We start from the raw sequence: 23,341 nt of genomic DNA on the forward strand, positions 1-23,341 counted from the left end.
GTGTAAACAACTAAGGAGTTCACACTATAACATGCACTTGATTATTATGCATATAAAGCACTAATATGCAAAGTGCTTTAAGAATCCAGAAAAGAGAACAGTTATTTTCTGAAAGGGATTAAAAAAGGAGGGCATTACAGGGAAATGAGACAACAGTCAACACTATACCAAATAGTGAGTAAGAGTAAATGGAAAATAGCATGCATAAAACTTATTTTTCTCTTTAGATAATGTTCATTCTTAAGAATCTTTCTTCCTTTGAAAAATCAGGTGATGCTCCTTAGATTAAAAATAAATCATTTTCTGTGATGCACTTTTGAACCCTTTAAAAAATAAAATTGAGATCTGTAAATTGTTCATCCATTGCCACCAGTATGCTTTAATAACTAACAAGGTGCTAGATTGTATGTATTATAAATGAGATCATGATAAATTCAATATGGGTTATATTTTTGGATAGCAAGACATTGCCAGACCTGAGGTGCCCGACCAGTTCTCTCTGGATCTTGGGCTTTGATAATATATAAATTTAATGATCTCAAACTGGGAAAAGGGGGAAGGATTAAAAGCAGAGTTGAGCAGTGGAATACAAAAGGAGGCATAGATAAGGAAGAACATTTGAGGCATGGTGCTGAATTTTGGATTGAACAGAAAACTAAGACATCTCTGCTCTGGAAATGAAAGTCAGAGACCAGCAGGCCTTCCAGTTCCTCCTCCTTACCGCCAGGCTTGAGCAATTTAGTCCATTTTATACTTCAGGGAAATAATTGCTAAATAAACGTTTACATTTCAAGGTTACCTGATTCTTAAAGTATCTAAGCAATTTCTTTTTGTTACTCTGAGTGGCAAATACGTGTTACTGAAAAAAAATTGTAAAATTAAGCTTAACCAGAATATTTCACATAGTGTTTATACAAACAGGGACATTGTCTGCAATGCTGAATGCTATATGTGTACCTTTATTTTAAAACCAAAACACCATGCTGGCTTCTGCTTTCTGCTCCCCACTCTTTACAACTGCAGCTACTGAGGGCTTTCAGTCAAACATGTGCCCCCTCTTGTGGCATGTCAAGAAATAGCATGCCATCATGGAAACAATACAGTAGTTTAGATTGTCTGTTTTCATGACCCATTAATTTATAGGAAGGGGAAGAATATCTGATTTTAGTTGAAAAGAAGTTTGTAATTTTAAGATACCTCTAGCAACTTGTACTATAAATATTAAAAACACCCGACTGGCAGTAATCTTACTTTATTAATGTCAAAAAATTGACTAGGGTTTACATTTTTCTTAATGATTCAGGTATCTAGTTTCTTTGTAGTGAAAGTTACATAAGATGTGTTCATGATGTAAAAAGTGAATGAAATAAATACAGTCCAATTTAATAAAAGAGTAGCTCTAATTTTAAACTGTGTATTTAAAATGATATATATATATTAGCTACTTTCTATTTGTCAGCATTGCATCTATCATGAAGTCATTTCTAATGCATTTTAGAAACGTGCTTTGCATTAAGCTATTAGGCGCTTTGGCACAGGGATTACAATTTAAGAAAGTATTCTGTTGTCTTAAAAGCCTATGCATGGCAGAGACTAAATTTATTTCCTTGTTTGTTTCAGCAGGGCAGGGACTTTCCTTAAATCCTCTCTCATAGCTATCTCCCTTTCACCTGCAGATGCTTTTAAAAATGTTTTGCTAGAAATAAAATATGCAGGAAGCAAAAACATAAAAGGAAAGAAGCAAAAATTATTTTCCTATTTTCATATAATTTTAGTAAGCATCATTTTCTGTATATCTCTTATGTGTATAATCCTGAACAAAATGATGATCCAGGCCTTAAAGAACTTGGGATTCATTCATTCATTCATCAAATACTTATTTAATGCATACTATGTGCAGTTGGTATTCAGAAGGCTGGGCTACAATGGTAAACAAGACAGTCCCTGCCCTCGTGAAGTGTATATTCTAGTTGGCAGTGGAGGGGAGATGCCAACTAAATAGAAAAGACACACTCGTATAGGAAAGATATCTACTTATTTGTTGTGTTACTCTGGTTTTTACAAGACTAAGCAAATAGTTGAAATCAAGGAAAGCATTTTGATTTTCTTTCTTTTTAAAAAATTTTTATTTATTTTTTGGCTGCATTGGATCTTTGTTGCTGCACGCGGGCTTTCTCTACTTGCGACGAGTGGGGGCTACTCTTCGTTGTGGTGCGCAGGCTTCTCATTGTGGTGGCTTCTCTTGTTGCGGAGCATGGGCTTCAGTAGTTGTGGCGCTCGGGCTCAGTAGTTGTGGCTCGCGGGCTCTAGAGTACAGGCTCAGTAGTTGTGGCGCACGGGCTTAGTTGCTCCGTGACATGTGGGATCTTCCTGGACCAGGGGTCGAACCTGTGTCCCCTACATTGGCAGGCAGATTCTTACCCACTGCGCCACCAGAGAAGTCCCACACTTTAATTTTCTATACAGACTCATGATGGGTTGGAGTAGAAATGAGGATTGCTTTCTTACACTGGAAATTTGAGAGAAATCTGGAAGCAGAATATTATGCTAGGATTATCTCGTTTGGGAAGATGAGGTCATCAGAGTGTCAGTTGGATTCTCCCACTAAACAGTAATAAACTCTGCAGCCTGGGTATGGCACTCTCCTTGGAAGGGCAAGGGGGGAAGGGGAAGACATACTGTTCAGACTCTTTAAAGCTTCTGCTAGGATGTGCCATATATTGTGTTTGCCCCCACTCAAAAGCAAGTACAAAGCTGCATCCTGAGTTTATGGGATGGGGAATGATGCGCCACCTATTGCAAGCCATTGCAAAGGCCAAGAGAGAATGATTCACTGACCTCATGTCTCATATTAGTAAATGCAATCAAAGGGCTCAAAATCCAGTAGGAGAGGTACAGTATAAATTACAGGAGCAATACTGTGGAATGACTTCATAGCAGAAGTCGATGTGCAGTGGGATATGAAGGGCCAAGTGAGCTGCTCTGCTTGCTTGAGTCTAGGGGCTTCATCGAGGAGGAGACGCCTGAAATGGGCCTCGAAAAATGAACTTGTCTATAGCACGTAAATAGAGTGGCATTGTAGTTGGAGTAAATAGTCTGTGCAAATGCACAGAAACAGAAAACACCATGGTGCATTCAGGAAACTACAGATAAGTGTTTAAACCTTGAGGGTAGGGTGCAGGAGAGAATTCCGTTAAGGCGTGTGAACTTTAGGCAATGGGGTGCACTTGAAGAGCTTTAGAAAGGAGAATAACAAATTCAGATTGTGTTATAGAAGATGACTCTGGTGACTGTGGAAGCTGGACAGTGACGCAGGACACAGGGAAACCAGTGTATGAGCTTACTGCAGTGATCCAGAAGAGAGGCTTTAAGGGGCGCGCCACAAGGTGATGGCAGTGGGGAGTACGGGCTGACAGGACATAATGCTGGGCCAGAGATGAGAAGTCAGGGAGAGGGAGGAATTCGGCATGACCCCCAAATCTCTAGCTTTACTGTCTGGGTTTCAGGATGGCAGTGCCCTTCACTGAGATAGAATATTCAAGCTGGGGAGGAAACTTGGGGAGTAAGATAATGTGAATGAAAATTTTGACTTTGTACATTTGAGGTGCTGGCAGGGAAGTTGAGTGAGCAGCTTAGCAGAGAGAGACTGGGGGGTCATTGCACATTCAGTACAGTCATCAGAAGCCAAATGTCTGCAATATTCCTAAGAATGGTTGTGAGAGCTGATATGGTGGCCCAGGTGAGAACCAATATAGAAGGAGAAGATGGAGGCAGAGAAGCCTGAGAACCAGTAAGAATAAGAAAAGTAGAATCACTGTGTTAGATGGAGGAATGTTCAACCTGTGTTTCCCTTTAAAAGTGTCAGTTGCAGAAATAGACCTTCTCTGCAGCATTATCCTCACCTCAAGATTAAATAGTACCAATAAGCCTACTTGCTCCCGGAGCTGTGAGCAGTGTCTTGTGAGAGTTGCCTAAAAATACTTGCTGTTTGGCAATAGAAGGAGACAGCTAGTGGAGGGATGAAGAGTGTGGCGTGGGATTCAGAGTCTCGTTCCCTGGTTTTGACTCACAGAGTGAATATTTTACCTGCTTTGTATCCAGGGGAAAAGTATTTAAATCTCCCTCGACTTTAGTTTCTCCTCTGTAAAATGATGAAAATAATATCCATATCCCTTAGGGTTGGTATGAGAATTAAATAAAATACTTCACAAAAAAGCACTTAGCACAGTGCTTGCTGAAGGCAGGTGCTCAATAAAAATCCAATTGCTTTTATGTTTATGCGTCAAGAATATTACCTTTTGCACAGAAAGATGGAGGTGTTGGCCCACCTTGCATTGGAACATGTACTTTGAACTGTTTTTCTGGGGTAGTGATGAATCATCCTGAGTACCCACGGTTGTTTACCTGGTTCACCCCTGAACTAGTGAGAGTCATTAGGAAGATGGTTGGCCAGCCTTCAAAGTGTAGCCTGTGACTAGGAGATGGTTTGTCTTTATATGAAGTGTTACCTTAACGTGACCAGAACTGTGCTGGCCGGAAGTTATGACAAATGAAACCAAATCTAAACAGACTTGTGTAAACTTTGCCTAATACTTGTCTGAAATAAATAGCAGGAATATATCTTATATCAAGGGTCCTCATTTAATATGAAGAAATTTCCAAGAATGAGAGCTCTCTGCTTTTGGAAACACGAAGGAATAATGAGCAAATTACCAAAAGTTGTCTTGCATATGTAAAAACAATGAAAAAAAGGAAGGAGACGGTATTCTGCTGTGAAAATCAATTAGCTAATACACGAGAAGGTCCTCTGTATTTTCACAAGAAGATAAAAATTGATTTCAAGGTATTTCAATTATCATCCATTACATATCTCCAGGACTTTCATGTTCACTCTGTTTAACATGTCTCCTCATTACCGAAATGGGGTGCAGAGAAGAAGAGAGATTCAGGGACTGAGTTCTCCTTCATCATAGAGAAGGCTTCCTCAGGGTTTGGGGAGAGTTTGATAGGGAAGGGAAAGATGGCATTCTAAAAGTCCTAAAACATTCTCCTGAGACGTTAGTAAATTATTACTTGAAAAAAAAACAACAACAACTAAACAAAATAGGAAACAGGAAATAAACAGTTAAAGGTTTCTACTATTTCTACTGTCATTCACAGGACACCCTAGATGACTAGACTTGGATTCCAACCCTGCGAACAAATAGTAGTTTATTTTGAAACTCTAGGCTCATCAGTAAAAGAGGCATTTAGACGAAATCATCTTTAAAATTTCTTGTCATTCAGATATCATATTCTCCTTTCGTTGATAGAATAGTAGGATTTGCAAAAACTGTCTAGTCTCATATTGCTCTTTCTAAGATCTCTTATAATTTGAAACTTCTAAGGGGAGCATCAAACCTCCCATGAACAGAAACCCCAGAGAACCAGCCTATTCTGGTGTTGGGCAGTTCATTTCATTAGAAATTCTTTCTTATGTTTAGTAGATGTGCCATTTTATTTGATTATTTATCACTTCATTTGTGAATGTGTTTATTTACTTCTACGAAAGGATTTAAGTTGGCTTACATTGCTGAAACACAGTGCAAAATACAGCTAAACATAAAAAAGGCAAATCAATGAAAAAGAACAAAGAAATAGATCTTGCTGAGCCTCAAGTGGGAGATAAGTATCACAGTTTAGAAATCAGTTTAGCTGGGAGTTCTCCGGCAGTTAAGGCAGAAAGGGAACCATATTGCGCTTCTCACTGGGTTACGGAAGAAGAGATGCATTATATTTTAAGCGTTAAGTTCAAAGAGAAATGAGTTCATGGGGGGGTCTTTATATAAAGAATATCAAGTATCATTATAGTCAGTGTCTTGAGCAGTACATGTGGACATTGTCTTAGGTAGTTAATTCTTACGTTGCCTCTCTAAAAAAGTGGGAAGCATTATGTATATATTTTTATTTTAAATTCACTATACCTTCATTACAGTTGGTTTGGAAAAACAGAGTGAGTAAAATACTCACAAATCTGCCAATCTCACTCAGCTGTTACCATGTTGGCAAATTGAATCATCTTGGCCCTCATGCAGTTATGGTTTTCACAAGGAACCTCAGCTGGAAAAGGCTCCAGGATGTTTGAGCAGCCAGATGTATCCTCATGTTTAAAATAATACTATTCTCTTAATTTTGTATCCCAATTATTTCACTTAACACATTATCTATTTTTTCTTGTTACTACATAATTTTTATGATTATAGTTTTAACTCTTAATTTTCAGATTTGCTACAATTTTCCAGTCATTTAATGCTGTAAAAATGCTGCAGTGAACATTCTTATACATATTGCTTTCCCTGTTTTGGCTGATGAACAGTAGTTAGTTTCCTATACAAATGTTTTCATTGAATTTCATGTTGGAAATGGGCCCACATTAGTGGACATTATAAGAACCAGCCCTTTGCAATGTGTTAGTGTATTTACTATTAAGAATCTTGACGATGATATTGCTCATTACATTTTCTCTGTGTGTGTGTGTGTGTGTGTGTGTGTGTGTGTGTGTTTTATGAAGACCTATGTGAGAAATTTCTCTCTCATTTCAGTACCAGCAATAGTGTTTTGGTTTTTTTTTTGAGTAACAGTTTATTAATATTTTATTCAGGGACTCAGGTAACTGAATGAGTTTCTCTCATGGTTTTGAGCTGTCAAAAATGCGGAGAGCCAAATCTTTGGCCCACATCTAGCAAACATGGATGGAAGTCTAAAGAATACCCTACATAAAGCATACCAGCCTTGTTCCTGGAGTCATCGTCCTTTCCTTTCCTTTTTGTCCACTTATCTTAAATTTCATTTTATTTTGATAATGTATGCAAGCCTTTGGATCTTTCTGGAACAAAGCAGATATATAACTAAATGAATGCATGTAAATACTTGGATTATTTCCTTAGGGTAAGTTTTGGAAAGTAGAAGCACTGGCTTTCATGTCACATTAAATCTTAGTCCAGTGAAAGCCTTTCTGTAGGAAACTGAGATAATATAATCCATGGATGTAAATTCCTGATGATTTATTGCAGATATAATACTGAATGAGAAGTTAAGAGTCCCGAGAGGAATAAAAAGTCAAGTTGTTTCCCAGAGACTTTCTGTGCAATATCAGATGCTACAAATGCTATTTTCATGTAAAACTGTGGTAGATGCTTTTTAATTAAATTATATGACAAAATATTGAATGTTATATTATGTATTAATTAAAGTGATGCTCATCTTCATAAGGTATCATATGTATAAACAACAAAACTGACATTTTGTTCTGAAAATTTAAGAGCCAGCTTTGATTGGGGATTGGCCTGTTTTAATAAGGAGTTAGACCATAGGGGTCTTGAGGATAAGACCAACAGTTTTCTCAAAAATATCCTAAGTATTTGGACAGATATGTGGTTCAGGCTCATGGATTTCCATGCTATATAATATGGAAGAGATAGTTGATGTTTGCACGTAAGGGTAGTTGATTATGTTGTCTTTGACTATGAAAGTACCTCAGCTGGTCTACTGGACCGGTAACAATGCTGGAAGACCTCAGGACATGAGAGCTATCAGATGTATCTTCAAATAGATTTTTTAAGTTTTTTGAGTCACCTAATGTAGACATTCTCTTAATGAGTCTTCACTTAACCTAGCAGTTTAGTAGTCAAACTTACTGACTGATGTCCACAGCACACTGAATATGCCTGGCTGGGAGACAGGTGACCTTGGGGACCCAGTAGTTGAGTTTTATGCATGAAGAGAGTCAAATCTGTTTGTTCCTTTTGGTTTAGTGGATTTTTTCTTCATCAGAAAAGAACAAGTCTTCTACATGATACCACTTTAATATTTTGAGAGAGGTGTAATTTCTTCTTTCAAAACTACTCATACAGGAATTCTATTCTGTTTGCTGTAGAACAAAACACAGTGTAAAATGGGTGTGTGTGTTAGATTCTGTTTTAATGGGGGAGACAGTGTAATAACTCAATTTAATGTTATTTACTTACTGGTGTAGAACTATCTTAGCATGATTTCTAAAGCAATGGTATAGGAGGTGTTATCATGATTATCTTTATAATAGTTTTGAAAAGTACAAACCACCCTTCCAAAGAGAAATCAAAGAAACAGGAGTTTACATGTGTAGGAGTTCTCTCACACAGAATTAATGGCAGTTTCTTCACTTAATATGTTTGGTAGCCACTATGTTATGTAGCCTTTATTGTGCAAAGAGTGGAAACTTTTACTTTGGAAGTGGCTCTCTTGTTGACAAAGCTATTTGATAATACTGATATTCTAGTATAGTACTCACACATTGCACATTTAGAAATGTCTATCATCCTTTGTGAATAATGACACTCAAACTATCCCTGTGAGAGTATATAGATAAGATCATTATTTTCATTTTCTAGATAAGGAAACTGAAATGAAATTCCTTGCCGAAGGTCAAAGAACAAATCACTGGGAGAATTAGATTAGGGCAGTGAGTTCTTGATTTTCAATCCTTTGCTCAATCATCTAAGTCATATTGTTTTACCCAGTATGGGACCAGATTATTTTCAGTCAGTAAGAATAAGGCTGTGCCCAGATGATGCCAGAAGACCAGCTGAAAAATGAAACTCTGCTCAGTCATTTGTTTATCTGTAAAATGCCAAACTACTTGTTATACTGATATTTTTCACTAAGCCTAATAGGTTGTCTCATGTCTTGCAGACATAGCCTCTAACTTAATGTTTATATTGTACTAAAATTAACTTTAATTTCTGGAGGTTCTGTCTTTTAAAAACTTAATTTTGGAATATCATAATTATTTAATATGTTCTGAATAATATGTTAGTCATGTGGTAAATTGAGGAAAAAAACTCTTTGAAAGTGTTTTTTGATGAAATCTCACTCCTTTGTGCAGTGGTAGACAAACTCTTTTCTATCATCAGAGACTATACGATAAGATCTCACCATTAGGAGAAAGCTGGGCTTCTACGTCTGCCACCAACTCCTTATAAATTCATTTGGGCCTGGCATTTAGGACTGAAATCATAAGACTCCATCTATATCACATGCATTCTCGCAGAATTAGTTACCCTGGATGTGAAGGTGGCCAAATAATCAGGTGACCAGTGCCATGGTCCTTATAGAAGGTCATGGGCAGAAATAGCTGAATCCTTTCAATGTTCAACAAACCTTTATTGTACTCCTCATACATACTTACCTTCATCTCTACAATATATTCTAATTCTTGGACATGTTCTGGTAGATTAAGCAGTTGACAGGTGAAACATTTTCCCCTAGGTCAAACAGCATAAATGAGAGTCAAGATGTATACTCAGAATGCCTGGCTTTTAGTAGCTCAATTCATTCAATTGTGATGCTACTGAGTTTGTTGATGGATGATTCCATTATATTTTATATAATGTTTACATGTTTTGCAGTTAAACTACTAAAATGCTTAACTAATCTGAACTCATAGTAATTCACAATAAGAATGGCACAAGCATTATCATTCACTTAATAGCCTGTAGAATTTGGAATAGGTTTGGTTCAATAATAAAGATCAAAGCAAACCAGAAAAGGAATAGAAAATTCATTTCTCCTTAGTTCTGAGACCTTCTGAATTCAATCTTTATTAGGAATGACAGTTTTCAAATGTGTGGACTCACTACTAACAAATTAAAATCACTTAAAAAAAACACTTATTTTGGATTTGATTACTCAGGAATACAATATTAAAAGTGCCTTCATCCTGACTATGGTGTATTGAATTTCCCTGATGTAGCTTCTGTGATCTAATTTAAAAATTATATATATATATATATATATATATATATGTATATGTATTTCAGTCTTGGCTAGACTGAAAACTTAAATGAACTGCATATAAGTAATCTATGATGCTGGTCAGAGATGGAATACTTATTCCTGTGTTATGTTGCAAAGCTCAAGAAATTAGATATAAACATGAATGACTGTCCTCTAATAGTATTTATATGCTGGGGCTAAGTTTTTTTCCTCTATTTAAAAATAAAATTCCAGGGAAGTCTTGACTTAAAAGTATTTGTATAATTACCTGTTTAATTTTGCAGCAGACATTTCAGAAGCTTACATTTCTCTTCAAATCCAAGAGTTAGTGACATCATTCATTCATCTAGCAGATGGTTATGTTAGTTGTTACTCTGTGTCAGGCTCTGAGTAGGTTTTAGTTCAAGACACAGAGTCCCTGCCCTTCACAGAGCCGCCTCCACTGAGATAAATCCACCGTCACAATTAAACTGGGTAATGTGATAGAAAGGAGCTGGGAGGAGTACATGCAACAGGGTGATGGGGGAAGGCTGGTTCTGAGTATTTAAATTGAGACCTGAAGAGGGGCTGGCTACTAGAAAATTCATAGAAAAAGCATTCAAGTGGTGTTCAAGGCTCCAAGGTGAGAATTACTTTTTTTTTGGTAATGTGTAGTTTTCACAATTTGTAGTTTTCTGAAAGCACTACAGAAAGAAATAAGAATTCAGAGAGAGAAAGCAACAGCCATTAGAAATGTTGGAACATTAGAGTGGAAACATTTGGAAATTTGGAGTTTTCTTAAAGCCTGCTCTTTTAATGATGAAGAAATGGAGGCCCAGTGACATTGCCATGTTTTGGTCACATACTAGTTAAATTGTAACCTGGGTCTCCCATCTTCCTGTCTATAGCTTTTTTCTATTATACAAAATTACCTTTATTGTGCTTGACAACTCTAGATGTATTGAAAGTATTGGTTTTTACAGTTGAGAGTTTAAACCTTTATCTACAAATAGTTGGCAAACATTTATTTAGGCTTCCTTTACGATCATTGGCAATTGCCAAAGCCATATCAATCATTGGGATTTGCATCCCTTATTAAGAAAATCACAAAGAGTATTTTAACCTTTCAGTCGTCTATTGACTTTAGTTTCTAGCTTAGAAATCATTGTCTTTTGTGATGCATTAAAAGGGAATTCCTAAGTTTAATTTCCATGTAGTCCACTTCAGTTTGGAACCAGATATGGTCCATCTTGATTAAAAAAGGAGAATTTTTTTATTGCCTCCCATCATTTCCAATTATAGATCTGTTGGCTTGCTAGACATCTCAGTCATACTTTATGCACTTTTCTTTTTGATAAATGGCAAATGAATTTTCAGGCCAACAATTTATATAAATTGCAGGTATAATTTATACTTAGCTACCTTTCTACTTATAATATTTTTATTACTTTGTGGAGAAATGAATTGGGGCTAAAATTGTTTACATCTCTCTTTGATTTTTTTGTTAGCCTTTTAATCCATAAACGGGAATCTGTAATGAGCTTAGCTCTGTATCCTAATAAAACCCCTCTGTTTGGTGATGATTATATAAGGCAATTAACATTGCCCCAAGAGTTGTAGCCAGTGGGAATGATAATTTGACAGATCAGAGAGTACAAGGATGTGTTCCAGACACTTAAAAAATTGTAATTTAAGAAACTTATATTACTTTTGGAGGAGCTAAATGTTTGCCTGCTCTCTGCATTTTATTATAAAGAACCAAAAATAAAATATTCTCCTGTATGCAGATGAAATGATTTTTTTCAGTTTTACTGAGGTATAATTGACAAATAAAATAAAAAGGTATTTAAAATGTACAACATGATGATTTGAAATATATATACATTGTGAAAGGATTCCCCCTCCCCACATCGAGTTAATTAACATATCTGTCACCTCACATATTTCTCTCCGTTTTTGGTGAGACCATGTAAGTTTTACTCTCTTAGCAAATTTCAACTGTATAATACAGTGTTATCAACTTTAGTCACCATGTTATATACTAGATGCTTAGAACTTACTCATCTTATAGCTGAAGTTTTATGCCCTTTTACCAACTTCTCCCTAATCCTGCTCCCCCCAACCCCATTCCCAGGCAACAATTTTTCTACTCTGTTTCTATGAGTTTAATTTTTTTTTTAAAGATTCCACATATAAGTGATACTACGCAGTATTTGTCTTCCTCCGTCTTATCTCACTTAGCACAATAGCCTCAAGGTTCATCCATGTTGCTGCAAATGACAGGATTTCCTTCTTTTTTTAAGGCTCAATAATATTTCTCTCTCCCTTCCTCCCTCTCTCCCTCTCTCCATCTCTATCTGTATTTATATCTATATCTACACATAGATTTTGCTTTCTGAGAACACTATTTTATTTTAGTGTCCATGTTATAGAATTTCATGGGAGGAAATCCTCCTTTGTCTCTGTACCAGAAAGAACTGTTTCTAAACATCTTTAGTGATTCTATCTTATGAACACTGTGGTTTCTGAAACTCTTTCCTTCTTTACATTGCTAGAATGATAGAGTCCATTTTATAGCTTGTTTTAAACAAGTATACTAGGCCTCAAATCAAAGTTTTGTTTTTAGTGCTAACTGTACTCTTTTATTTTTATATTTCCTTTAAAATATGATTCCACATTCTTTTTTCCTTTTTAGTCTGCTGTATGTCCTTTGTAAGCTTCCTGAAGTCTTTTCTGAAACAAAGTTGAGAAATAAATAGAATTTGTTAAAATTTTATTCCATGCATTGAAACTATCATCACAAAATAAGCAAATCTAAAAAAAAAAAAAATAAGCAAATCTCCTTTGCTTTGGCAAGAAGTTTATTAAAAGGACTTATTTTGGGTTCCAGTTTTAGACGAAGGGGTTGTGAAACACTACAGAATCAGAAGACTAGATGCAGGGGACTTTTTCCTCACCCGGAGAAGAACCTTTTCAACACTGAGTGAATTCGTGAGTCACTACACCAAGACAAGCGATGGCCTGTGTGTCAAGCTGGGAAAACCATGCTTAAAGGTGAAATGCTTTCAAGCTGTGTTCCTTTATTTTTGAAGTTAATTTTTTTCCTTCAGGTGTTGGAGTTATTTGTCATGTGATATGTCAGCTCAGAAAAAAAGGTCCTTGAATACCCAAGACACAGATAGGCAATCTGTGGCCCCTGAGCCAATACGGCCCCACACTTATTTTTACAAATAAGCTTTATTGGAACATACATGCTCATTCATTTACAGATTGTCATTGCTTTTTTGCTATAATAGCAGAGTTTAATAGCTGAAACAGAGACTATATGGCTCACAAAGCCTAACATATTTACCGTCTCATTCTTTTCAGAAGTTTGCCAAGTCCCAACCTCAAGCAACCACTGAACACAGAAAATGTTCATTCTTTGCACTAAGAAACTAATCTGGTATCTTTGTTATTGCAGCATTTAATGATATGGCTGGAGGGGGAAAGAAGTTCTGGAATACAATTCTTACTTAGATGATCTGTATTCAAGATTATTAACATGAAATGACCAGGTTCATTATCTGGTTGTCTGCATATAGATATCATTTAACTGTTCTAACAGTTTGATTGTTTGGCCTGGCTGTTTAGTGGGAGGAGGTAGCATTTATAGAATTTATCTACATCTGTCATTAAATTCTGTTGTTTGCATGTTTTACCTAAATGTGTTTAAAGTTAAGTAGTGGTCATACACCTCAGTGGGGCAAGCCCTCAGTTTCGCATCAGAGTTCAGGTCTCAGGTACTGTCAGTGGTATAGCCAACCCTGTGGTTTATACCTGGATGACCGGTGAAAGCTTCCTTGTGATGCCTGATTAGAACTCTACAGACAATTAGAAGCTGAAGAATTCTGTCCCATATGCAGGGAATTTATGAGTTAAATCCTGAGACATGAATAGGCAATTTTGGTATAAGTATGTACATCTTAGATGGTACAGGAATGACCTCACAAGAGTATCTGAGCTTATGCTAAGAAATAGTTCGCCTGATACAAAGATATGACTTAAAAATTCTTAGTTTAACCAATATTGTTGAATTCTGGTAGGGAAAAGAGTTTACAAAGCGTAGATGATTTTCTGTGCACTCAAGATGCTGATGACTTAGTGGAGGAGATAAGATAAATTTCTAAAGGCAGATGACAAACTAGACTATGCACTCTAGGAGAGCAGAGACCTTACCTATTTTATTTACAGAATGGAACCTAGTTGGTGCTTGAAAAAAATTTATTTATTAAATAAATGAGTAAATGAGTGAACAAATAAGTAAATGAATTTGAAAAAAGATGAAATTAATTATGAGAAATTTTGTGATACATATGGTAAATGCTATAGGCCAAAGAGTTGGGGAGATAATTGTGGATGAGATGGAACTTCAGTTTAGCCTTGAAACTTGATTTATGTAGGCAAGGAGGCAAAGGGAACTCCCACCACATAGGTGGGAGGGAGGTATTTGGGTGTCATGTGGGACAGATGGACAGCAAGGTGCCCGACTTAGCAGGATTTGGGAGATCAGCTGGAAGAGGCAAAGATACAGATTCTACCACAGTTGCTTTCCATTTAAAAGTAATTCGAATAAAATTTACAATATTTTGTTTTTAAAAATGATCTCTTTTCAAAAGTACCTAGACTGTTATTTTCAACCAAAAAGTTGTTGAATGTAACTTTTTTCTTACCAGTATTCTAATTATTCTGTGAAGCAGATACAAGTCCCAGCTCCCTTTGATTTGTCATATAAAACCGTGGACCAGTGGGAGATCGACCGCAGCTCCATACAGCTTCTGAAGAGATTAGGATCTGGTCAGTTCGGCGAAGTGTGGGAGGGCCTATGGAACAATACCACTCCGGTAGCAGTAAAAACATTAAAACCAGGTACGAGAACGAGAATGGCAAAGGTTAAATGGCATATGTTGATACTTATAAGCTCAACTTGCCAGTGTAAATGACCAAGAGGTCATGGGACAGCCAGTGTGGGCACCAAGCAAGTGTTATAATCACTTTCTGTAGTGACCACAATGATCTATCCCAGCACCTGAGATTTTCAGAATTACTGCAGATATGATTATGATTTTGAATCCTAATCTTATTAACAACTGAGACTAAACTTTATTGTCCAATCTGATCATTTTTTTCCAAAAAAAGAAGCAGCTAGCTATCCATCCTAACACTGCTCTCTAAGGAAGGCCTTTTGGAGGTCAAAAGAGAACAAAAAAATCAGATTTCTTGTATTAAAAAATAGCGCCATGATAGTTTTCTCTCCAAGAGGAATAATTAATATTGATTTACAGTGTAATAGCAGCAAACAGCTTTGGTGATTGCTTAAATGTCTTCACTTCACTGGGGCCATTAATCAATCTTCTCAGCTATTTATTGCTTAGCAGACTACCACGCAATAAAGACGAGCCTGAAATCAACTCCCACAGTAGCTTTGACAGGCAAAAATTAATATTTAATGTTGCATTACTAGCTGAGTTGAGATTGGGTCTCTTTTGCTGTGCAGCTGGTCAGCTGTAACCAGCGTAGCCAAGGAGAGCTCTGAGCAGGCTTCCCCTGCAGAGGCTCCTGACGTACCATGGTTTCAGCTCTAGCGGATGGTGTGATTTGGCAATGGTTTAAGTGTCCTGCATTCCATGAATCTGACGGCCACCCAAAGCATCAACATAGAAACATATTGTAGATAAATCATCTGAATGGAGATCATAATTGCTGCTATCACCGGAAACTTCATCAATCAGATTATTTGGGGGTGGGGGAATGATCCTACTATATCCGTAACTAACCATAGGCCAAACTAATTATAATAACCAAAAATGATCCTTTATTATGGTTTGGATGCCTCTTTTATTCTTAGCTCCATTTTGCCACAATGATTCAGGACTTCAATCCTATTTGATTATGTGGAGCAGAATAGTGGTAGAGATGGAAGTGAGGGAGCTCAGCAAAAATTGATGGAGAACAGAATAGGCCATTTCCCCCTATTCTCCCTCTGTAAGTCCTTGCCTCTTCCCCTCAGCCTGTGAAGAAATGCTTACAGTTGATCTGTCTGGTTTTCCTAAGAATATGCATATTATTAATAATAATACAAATATAGTCAACACTCATTGAACACATATGTACCAGACAATGCTATTATCCTGACAATGATTTTATGTCAGTAGGATTATTAGCCATGTTTTACAGATGAAGAAACTAAAGTTCAGAGACGTTTGGTAACTTGTTCAGGATCACACAGTGAGCTAGGATTTGATCGAGCCTGGGTAGTGAACTTCTAGACTCTCAAAAGGCATACCAAAGGATAGATTGCCTAAATGCTTTATGTGAAATGATCTGCAGGTCACATGTAACTCTTTCTAACTGCATATTAATAAACAGAGTGTTAGCTTGGAATGTCAAAGCTTATCCATGCCTGGGGTTCAAATATTAGCTGTGAAGTCTTCTGTATGAGAGAATGAGGAACGAAACAGACTCTTTAAGCATCAGTGACAATGATATTTGCACTATCCATAGTGAATACTGAGACGTGAAGCGACAGTATTCCTTCAGTTACAACAATGGCTCTGAAACATCATATCCTAAAAGAAATAAAAGAGTTTTAAATGACTAAAGAAAGGTAACTCCAGGTATTCTTTCCCTTAGGTTTTATTTGATGTTAACTGTTGATACTTGGCACTTTGCATGGTGAGTCAGAGTTGAGCCATTTAAGTGCAATTTAATTGTAGATGAGTCTTCAAAATAGGCTCCAATATCTCCCTTATCATTTGGTCAAGCTATTAAAACCAACTGTGGAGATATCAATACAGGAGAAAATGTTGAATATCAGCTTCAATAGGAGGAAAAAATCACTAAGTTTTGGGAGTGCCCCTTGAATGTTTTCTACTTGGCCTACACTATGGATATATGTCCTTGCAGAATTAAAGACATAAATATGGCAGAATGTCATTGCTTTTTAGGAAAGTTATCCAGCTCTTCCCACAGTGGGTACCAAGGACAGGGCAACTATTAGTCTCTGCATCCTGGACAGAAAAACTCGCTGCAGTAATTAAACATTCCGTGTCTTCCAGTGTTCATATTAATAGAATGTCTTCTCTTTGTGTTCCTAAGATGCCTGCCTTGTTTTATCAATTAGACTGTCAGTGTTTCCTTTTTCCTTCATTTTTCACATGAACCTGAATCAACCTCTCTTCACCTACAGGTCATAATACATAAGCTGCACAGCCCTGATGCACCAACACATCAGTTATTAGGTTGCCCTGGTTGAACTGATTCTCTTCCTTGATAAATCTGAAGATTTGTGACACTGATGCTCTTACTTTACTGAGAGGCAGGAAGCAATCTTGGTGATTCCCACCAGGCTGCTGTGAGGATAGGAATGCCTCAGTAACATAAAGTGATTTCCCCTCTTCTTGTTTCAGGTTCAATGGATCCAAATGACTTCCTGAGGGAGGCACAGATAATGAAGAACCTAAGACATCCAAAGCTTATCCAGCTTTATGCTGTTTGCACTTTAGAAGATCCTATTTATATTATTACAGAGTTGATGAGACATGGAAGTCTGCAAGAATATCTCCAAAGTAAGCTAAATACTTAATAAAAGGAAAAAAGAGGAATTTAGTTTAGCTAGTCCTATAAATGTCAATTTAGCAAGGCTTCTATAACCCAGAGGATATCTACTATGGTATATCTGTGACAATGAATGTCTTACCATTGAATTGCTCAACTACTCTTTAATAGGGTATATACTGTGTACTCAAAGGGAGGAAAAATATTTATGTAGTGGAAGAACAAATTGTTCACCATAGACATATCAGAGTACTTAAATGTCATGTGGAAAATTGAAGAATAGATGTTTTTCACGATGCTTTGTTTCCTACAATAACTAATTGAACATTATCAGTCATGGACCAGTATTTTCTATGGCCCAGAATTAGGGGACATGGAATGCTTTCGGGGGAAGGGAGGGACAGGCACCCTCATTTTTCTCTTTGCCAGTTTTGGACAACATTGTGCTTGTTGGAATTTAAAATACTTCCAACCGCTAGGCAACATTAGAATATTCAGACTAAGAAGCAGAAGTATACTATTACTTTATTTTTACATCTGCTTCCTGTAGTCTGAGAAGACTTAAGGGCACTGTAGAATTTTGACGTTTATTACAAATGAATAATTTAATAAGCAACAATATTATAAGCACTAAAATGAGATGTTCAAAGAAGTAGAGATCAAGTAATGAGAGAATAATCCATGCTTTAAAAAGAGGCGTTTTCTATACTTTCTTGGAATGTCAGAGTAGGACTGATAGAATGTATAGAGGTAAAGGGAGGTGAGAATAATGGAACAAAGATATCGGAAAGATAGGGGTATTCTCTCATTTCAGAGTGACCTGTGAAGCTGGTGATATTAAATTGCAAGACTAGATAGGAACAAAGGACATAAGACTTGCTAAGTGCTGTTAAAAACAAAAATATACCTAGCTCCCTTGCATAAAGATATCAAATTTAACAGTATTAGATTGTGTTACCCACCATAGAGAGACTAACCTCAGCCATTGACTCCTTTTGCCTTATTCCCAGGGACAAAAGTACAGGAACCATTTCAGGTCATCTCTAACGAAAATGCTTTGTCAAATTATAAACATTCGCGCTGTTAAATCTCACAGTCAATTCTCAATCCTCAGATCTATCAGCAGTATTCAATTCAATGGACACTGTCTCCTTCTGGTAACACTACCTTCTGGAAACACTACCTTCATTTGGCTTCTGGGACACTTCATCCAATGTCCTTTTCTCTTCCTTTCTTGCCAGTTCTTCTCAATCTATGTGATTTCTCTCATCTCCCACACCTCTCAATATCTTGGAGTTTCCCAAGACTCTTTTGCAACATCACCAGATTCCTTGCTAATCTCAACCAGTCTTATTGTTTAATAACATTTATGTATTACCAATTGCCTAAATTATATCCCTCCATTACTTCAGAATCATATATCCAACTGCCTTCTTAACTTTTCCACGTGAACACTGTATCAGTCTGGATAATATGGGTATGACGCAGTAACAAACCCCTCCAAATCTCAGAGTCTTAACACAGGTGTTTATTCTTGCTCATGCAACATGTGAGATATAGATTGGCTGGTGACTCAGGTCTTTTGATCACCTTGGCAGCAGCAGGGGATATGACTAATCTCATTCTGGCTCTTAAAGCTTCTGACCAGGAGTGATAGAGGTAATTTCTGTGCCCTTTTCATTTGGTTAAATCAACTCAAAGGGAGTAGAGGAGTATAGCCCTCTAAAGTGCTTAAAAGCAGGAAAAAACAGAAGTTTGCAAACAGCCCTCATTTCTACTACATATGTCTATTAGATGTCTCAAAATAATTTGTCCAAAAACCGATCTCTGATATTATCCTCAGTAATCTGCACCTCTTGTGGTCTTTCCTTCTCTGACAATGTCAACACACAGGCCTAACATCTTGGAGTCACCTCTACTTCTCACATCCTATATCTGACCAACCAGCAAATCCCACAGGCTTGCTTTCCAAATATATCCAGGATTTTACCACTTCTCCTACTCCAGTCCGAGTCATCATCACCTCTCTCCTGGATTCTGCAGTAGCCTTCCAATTTGTCTCCCTCTTTTGGTTCTTGACCCCTTCAGTCTCTTCTCAACACAGTAGCTGGAGAGATCCTGTTAAAATGTAAATCAGGTCACGTCCCTCCTCAGCCCCAAACCTTCAGTGACTCCTTTGTTCTCTCTGTGTAACCCATAAAGTCCTGCCTGACCTGGCTCTCCATTACCTCTCCGACCCCATCTCCCACAGCTTTGCCCTGGTTCACTCTGTCAACTACACTGCCCTTCTTTGCTGCTCTTTGTATCTTCCAGATGTGCTCTGCTGCAGGCCCTGCGCACTTGCCGTTTCCTCTACCTGAAAAATTTTCCCGTTACTTATCCGCACAGCTCATTTTCTCACTTCCTAAAGTCTTTACTTAGGTATTCCCATTACAGCGAGTCCTTCCTGGGTCACCCTCTAAATTCTAAAATTTAATCTCCCTTTGCTGACTCACTGTATTCCTCTTTCCTGCTTTTTGTTTTCTCTTCCTAGCTGTTAGTCGTCATATAATGCATGACATATTTATGTAGCTTATTTTTAGTGTCTTCTAAAATACAACTTGGAGATGACAGAGATTTTTCTTTGTTTTAGTGCTAGAACGGTGTCAGGCACACAGCAGGTGTGCACTAATTGTGTGTTGGCTAAGTGAATGAATAAATTAATGGATAGATTAAGTCAGGGCTACCCTGAACCTAATACAGTTGGGACTTGTTTTGTTGTGCTTGGTATCAGCTTGCAAAGATACGCTTAGTATATTGCAAACTCCTTTGACATTGAGGATTTCTGTGGCTTGTTGATGTGTTTTACTCAGGGTTGAGCACGAACTCTGTCATCTTCTGGGTTGAACTATCAGGGTCAAGTTTACAAAGGCCTTCCTTTGCCCGGATACTTAGCAGCCAGGGGGAGTAATGAAGGCATGCTCATTACAGACAATCCCTTCCCAATCAAGAGGATTTGATTTCAGCAAAGTGATCTTAAAGTGTATCTGCCGCTCTTAAACATCCCATAATGATAAATATTATTAAGCTGAAATGCTCTTGAGTAATGGAACATAATTGAAAATATTTCCTTGCTGCAGATGTAAATTGTCACAGGTCTATGAACGTTTATATCAGTTTTGACATCTGGCTGCTGTATTAGAAGTGTGCTCTGAGGTTGTATGCAGTTCCTAGGCCACTGTACTTTTCAGGGCAGGAAATATGTTACTACTCAGTTTCCTTCACTATTGTGCCTGTCAGTGAAAACATTTTTATATCCACTGTAATAAGATTAGATGTTGTATTTGATAGCTGAAATAACACACATTTTTCTATAGAACCATCTTTGTAGTCCCTAAGCTTGGCTGAATCTCTTTTTGTAATAAATTTCTCCAAAATGGAAAAGGCTTGTCAAAAAACTTTAGCACTAAGGGTAATTGATGCCTGGTATTTCTTACTGAAGTTTAAAGAGGATAAATATCTGCATTTTTTAGTTTAGCTGGGCTTGTTTTCTTTCCAATAAATACTTATAGAGCATCTAATATATGTCAGTATATTTTCTTTGTTTTACAAATCAAGTCCTAGCATGTTGTTCATCATTCTCACAGACAGTTCAGTTAAGTGGATTGAAGCAGACAGGAATGTTTTCACTGAGATACCGTTTAACTGAACACAACTCCATAACTATTTGCTGTCTGCATGAATGGAAGTCTCTTCATAGCCCCTGACTTTGGGTGCTCAGGAGTGTAAGGTGGATTTTAGGGAGGCAGTACAGAATAAATTTATGACGCATGACATTTCAGCCTCCAACATATCCTGGATTTGAATCTCTACTCTATAAATTATTACCTGTTCCTCTGAGTGGTAGGAACCCCTATCAAACAGGGTAAAATACTTCCTATAGTTGTTCTGAGTATTAAATGAGGTGATTTACTGGAAAATCAACCATATGGGATAGTGGTAGGAGAGGAGCATATATATTTTAATTTTTTTTTTCCTCTAAAAAACACTATATAGCACTTACTGTGTGTCAGGAATTTTTCTAAGTCCTATACAAGTATTAATTTAGTTCATTCTTCTAACAACCTCATGAACTAAGTATTATTACTATCATCCCCATTTTGCAGTTGAAGAAGCTGAGGTATGGAGAGATTAAGTAACTTATTCAAAGTGGTTGAATGAGAATTCAAACCCAGGAAATCTGGCTCCATAGTCCATGCTTTTAACCATATACATAGCACTGATATTATTCTCCTAATATCCACCTATTATTTATTGCTGCACGACAAATTACCCCAAAACTTAGTGGCTTAAAGCAGCAAACATTTATTATCTCACAGTTTCTGTGGTCAGGAATCCAGGTGCAGCTGAGCCGGGTCTTCTGGGTCAGGGTTTCTCACAAGGCTGCAGTCACGGTGTCAGCCGGGGTTCCAATCATCTTTATCCATTCATTTGTTGATGGACACTTAGGTTGCTTCCATATCATGGTTACTGTAAATAATGCTGCTATGAACTTTGAGGTGCATATATCTTTCGAATTAGTGTTTTTATTTTCTTCAGGTAAATACTCAGGAGTAGAACTGGTGGATCATGTGGCAGTTTTATTTTTAATATTTTGAGGAATCTTTATACTGTTTTCCATAGTGGCTGCACTAATTTAAATTCCCACCAACAAAACACTAGGGTTCCCTTTTCTCCACATCCTCACCAACACTGGTTATTTCTTGTCTTTTTTTTTTTCTTTTTAATTTGTTTTTGGCTGTGTTGGGTCTTTGTTGCTGTGCACGGGCTTTCTCTAGTTGCGGCGAGTGGGGGCTATTCTTTGTTGTGATGAGCAGGCTTCTTATTGCGGTGGCTTCTCTTGTTGAGGAGCACAGGCTCCAGGCGCCAGGCTTCAGGAGTTATGGCTCACGGTCTCAGTAGTTGTGGCGCACGGGCCTAGTTGCTCCGTGGCCTGTGGGATCTTCCCGGACCAGGGCTCGAACCCGTGTCCCCTGCATTGGCAGGCGGATTTCCAACCACTGCGCCACCAGGGAAGCCCCTATTTCTTGTCTTTTTGATGATAGCCATTCTTACAGGTGTGAGGTAATATCTCATGGTTTTGATTTGCATTTCTCTGATGATTAGTGATTTGAGCATCTTTTCATGTGCCTGTTGGCCATCTGTATGTCCTCTTTGGAAAAATGCCTATTCACGTCCTCTGCCCAATTTTTGATCAGATTGTTTATCTGTTTTTGATGTTGAGTTGTATGAATTCTTTATGTATTTTGGATATTAACGCCCTATTGGATACATCATTTGCAAATATCTTCTCCCATTCAGTAGAGGGTCTTTCCATTTTATTGATGGTTTCCTTCATTGTGCAAAAGCCTTTTAGTTTGATTTCGTCCCATTTGTTTATTTTTGCTTTTGTTGCCCTTGCCTGAGGAGACAGATCCAAAAAAATATTGCTAAGACCAGTGTCAGAGAGATTACTGCCTATGTTTTCTTCTAGGAGTTTTGTGGTTTCAGGTCTTACATTTAAGTCTCTAACCCATTTTGAATTTATTTTTGTATATGAGAAAATGGTCGTTTCATTCTTTTACATGTAGTTGTCCAGTTTTCCCAATGCTACTTATTGAAGAGACTTTCTTTTCCCCATTATATATTCTTGCCTCCTTTGTTGTAGATAATTGACCAGGTGAGCGTGAGTTTATTTATGGACTCTTTATTCTGTTCCATTGAGCTATGTGTCTGTTTTTGTGCCAGTACCATACTGCTTTGATCACTATAGCTTTGTCTGAAGTCAGGGAGTGTGATACCTCCAGTTTTATTTTTCTTTCTCAAGATTGCTTTGGCTATTCAGGGTCCTTTGTGGTTCCATACAAATTTTAGGATTATTTGTTCTAGCTCTGTCGGTATTTTGTGAGTATTTTGATAGGGATTGCATTGAATGTGTAGATTGCTTTGGGTAGTT

The 23,341-nt window shown here is 37.3% G+C and overlaps 1 protein-coding gene across 2 annotated transcripts in view; it reads left to right on the top strand.

The window, feature by feature from the left end:
- Positions 1-23,341, top strand: part of FRK (fyn related Src family tyrosine kinase) — a 97,352-nt gene that overhangs the window by 66,915 nt on the left and 7,096 nt on the right. The window contains exons 3-5 of one of the 2 annotated variants that reach the window (XM_082404805.1): positions 12,662-12,825; positions 14,508-14,679; positions 17,220-17,378. In XM_082404805.1, the coding sequence (XP_082260931.1) occupies positions 12,662-12,825; positions 14,508-14,679; positions 17,220-17,378 (495 nt within the window). The remainder of the gene's footprint in view (positions 1-12,661; positions 12,826-14,507; positions 14,680-17,219; positions 17,379-23,341) is intronic. The other variant, XM_082404806.1, reaches the window with a different exon arrangement.

This window comes from Balaenoptera borealis, assembly GCF_965194805.1.
Source record: "Balaenoptera borealis genome assembly, chromosome: 9".
Taxonomy (NCBI): domain Eukaryota; kingdom Metazoa; phylum Chordata; class Mammalia; order Artiodactyla; family Balaenopteridae; genus Balaenoptera; species Balaenoptera borealis.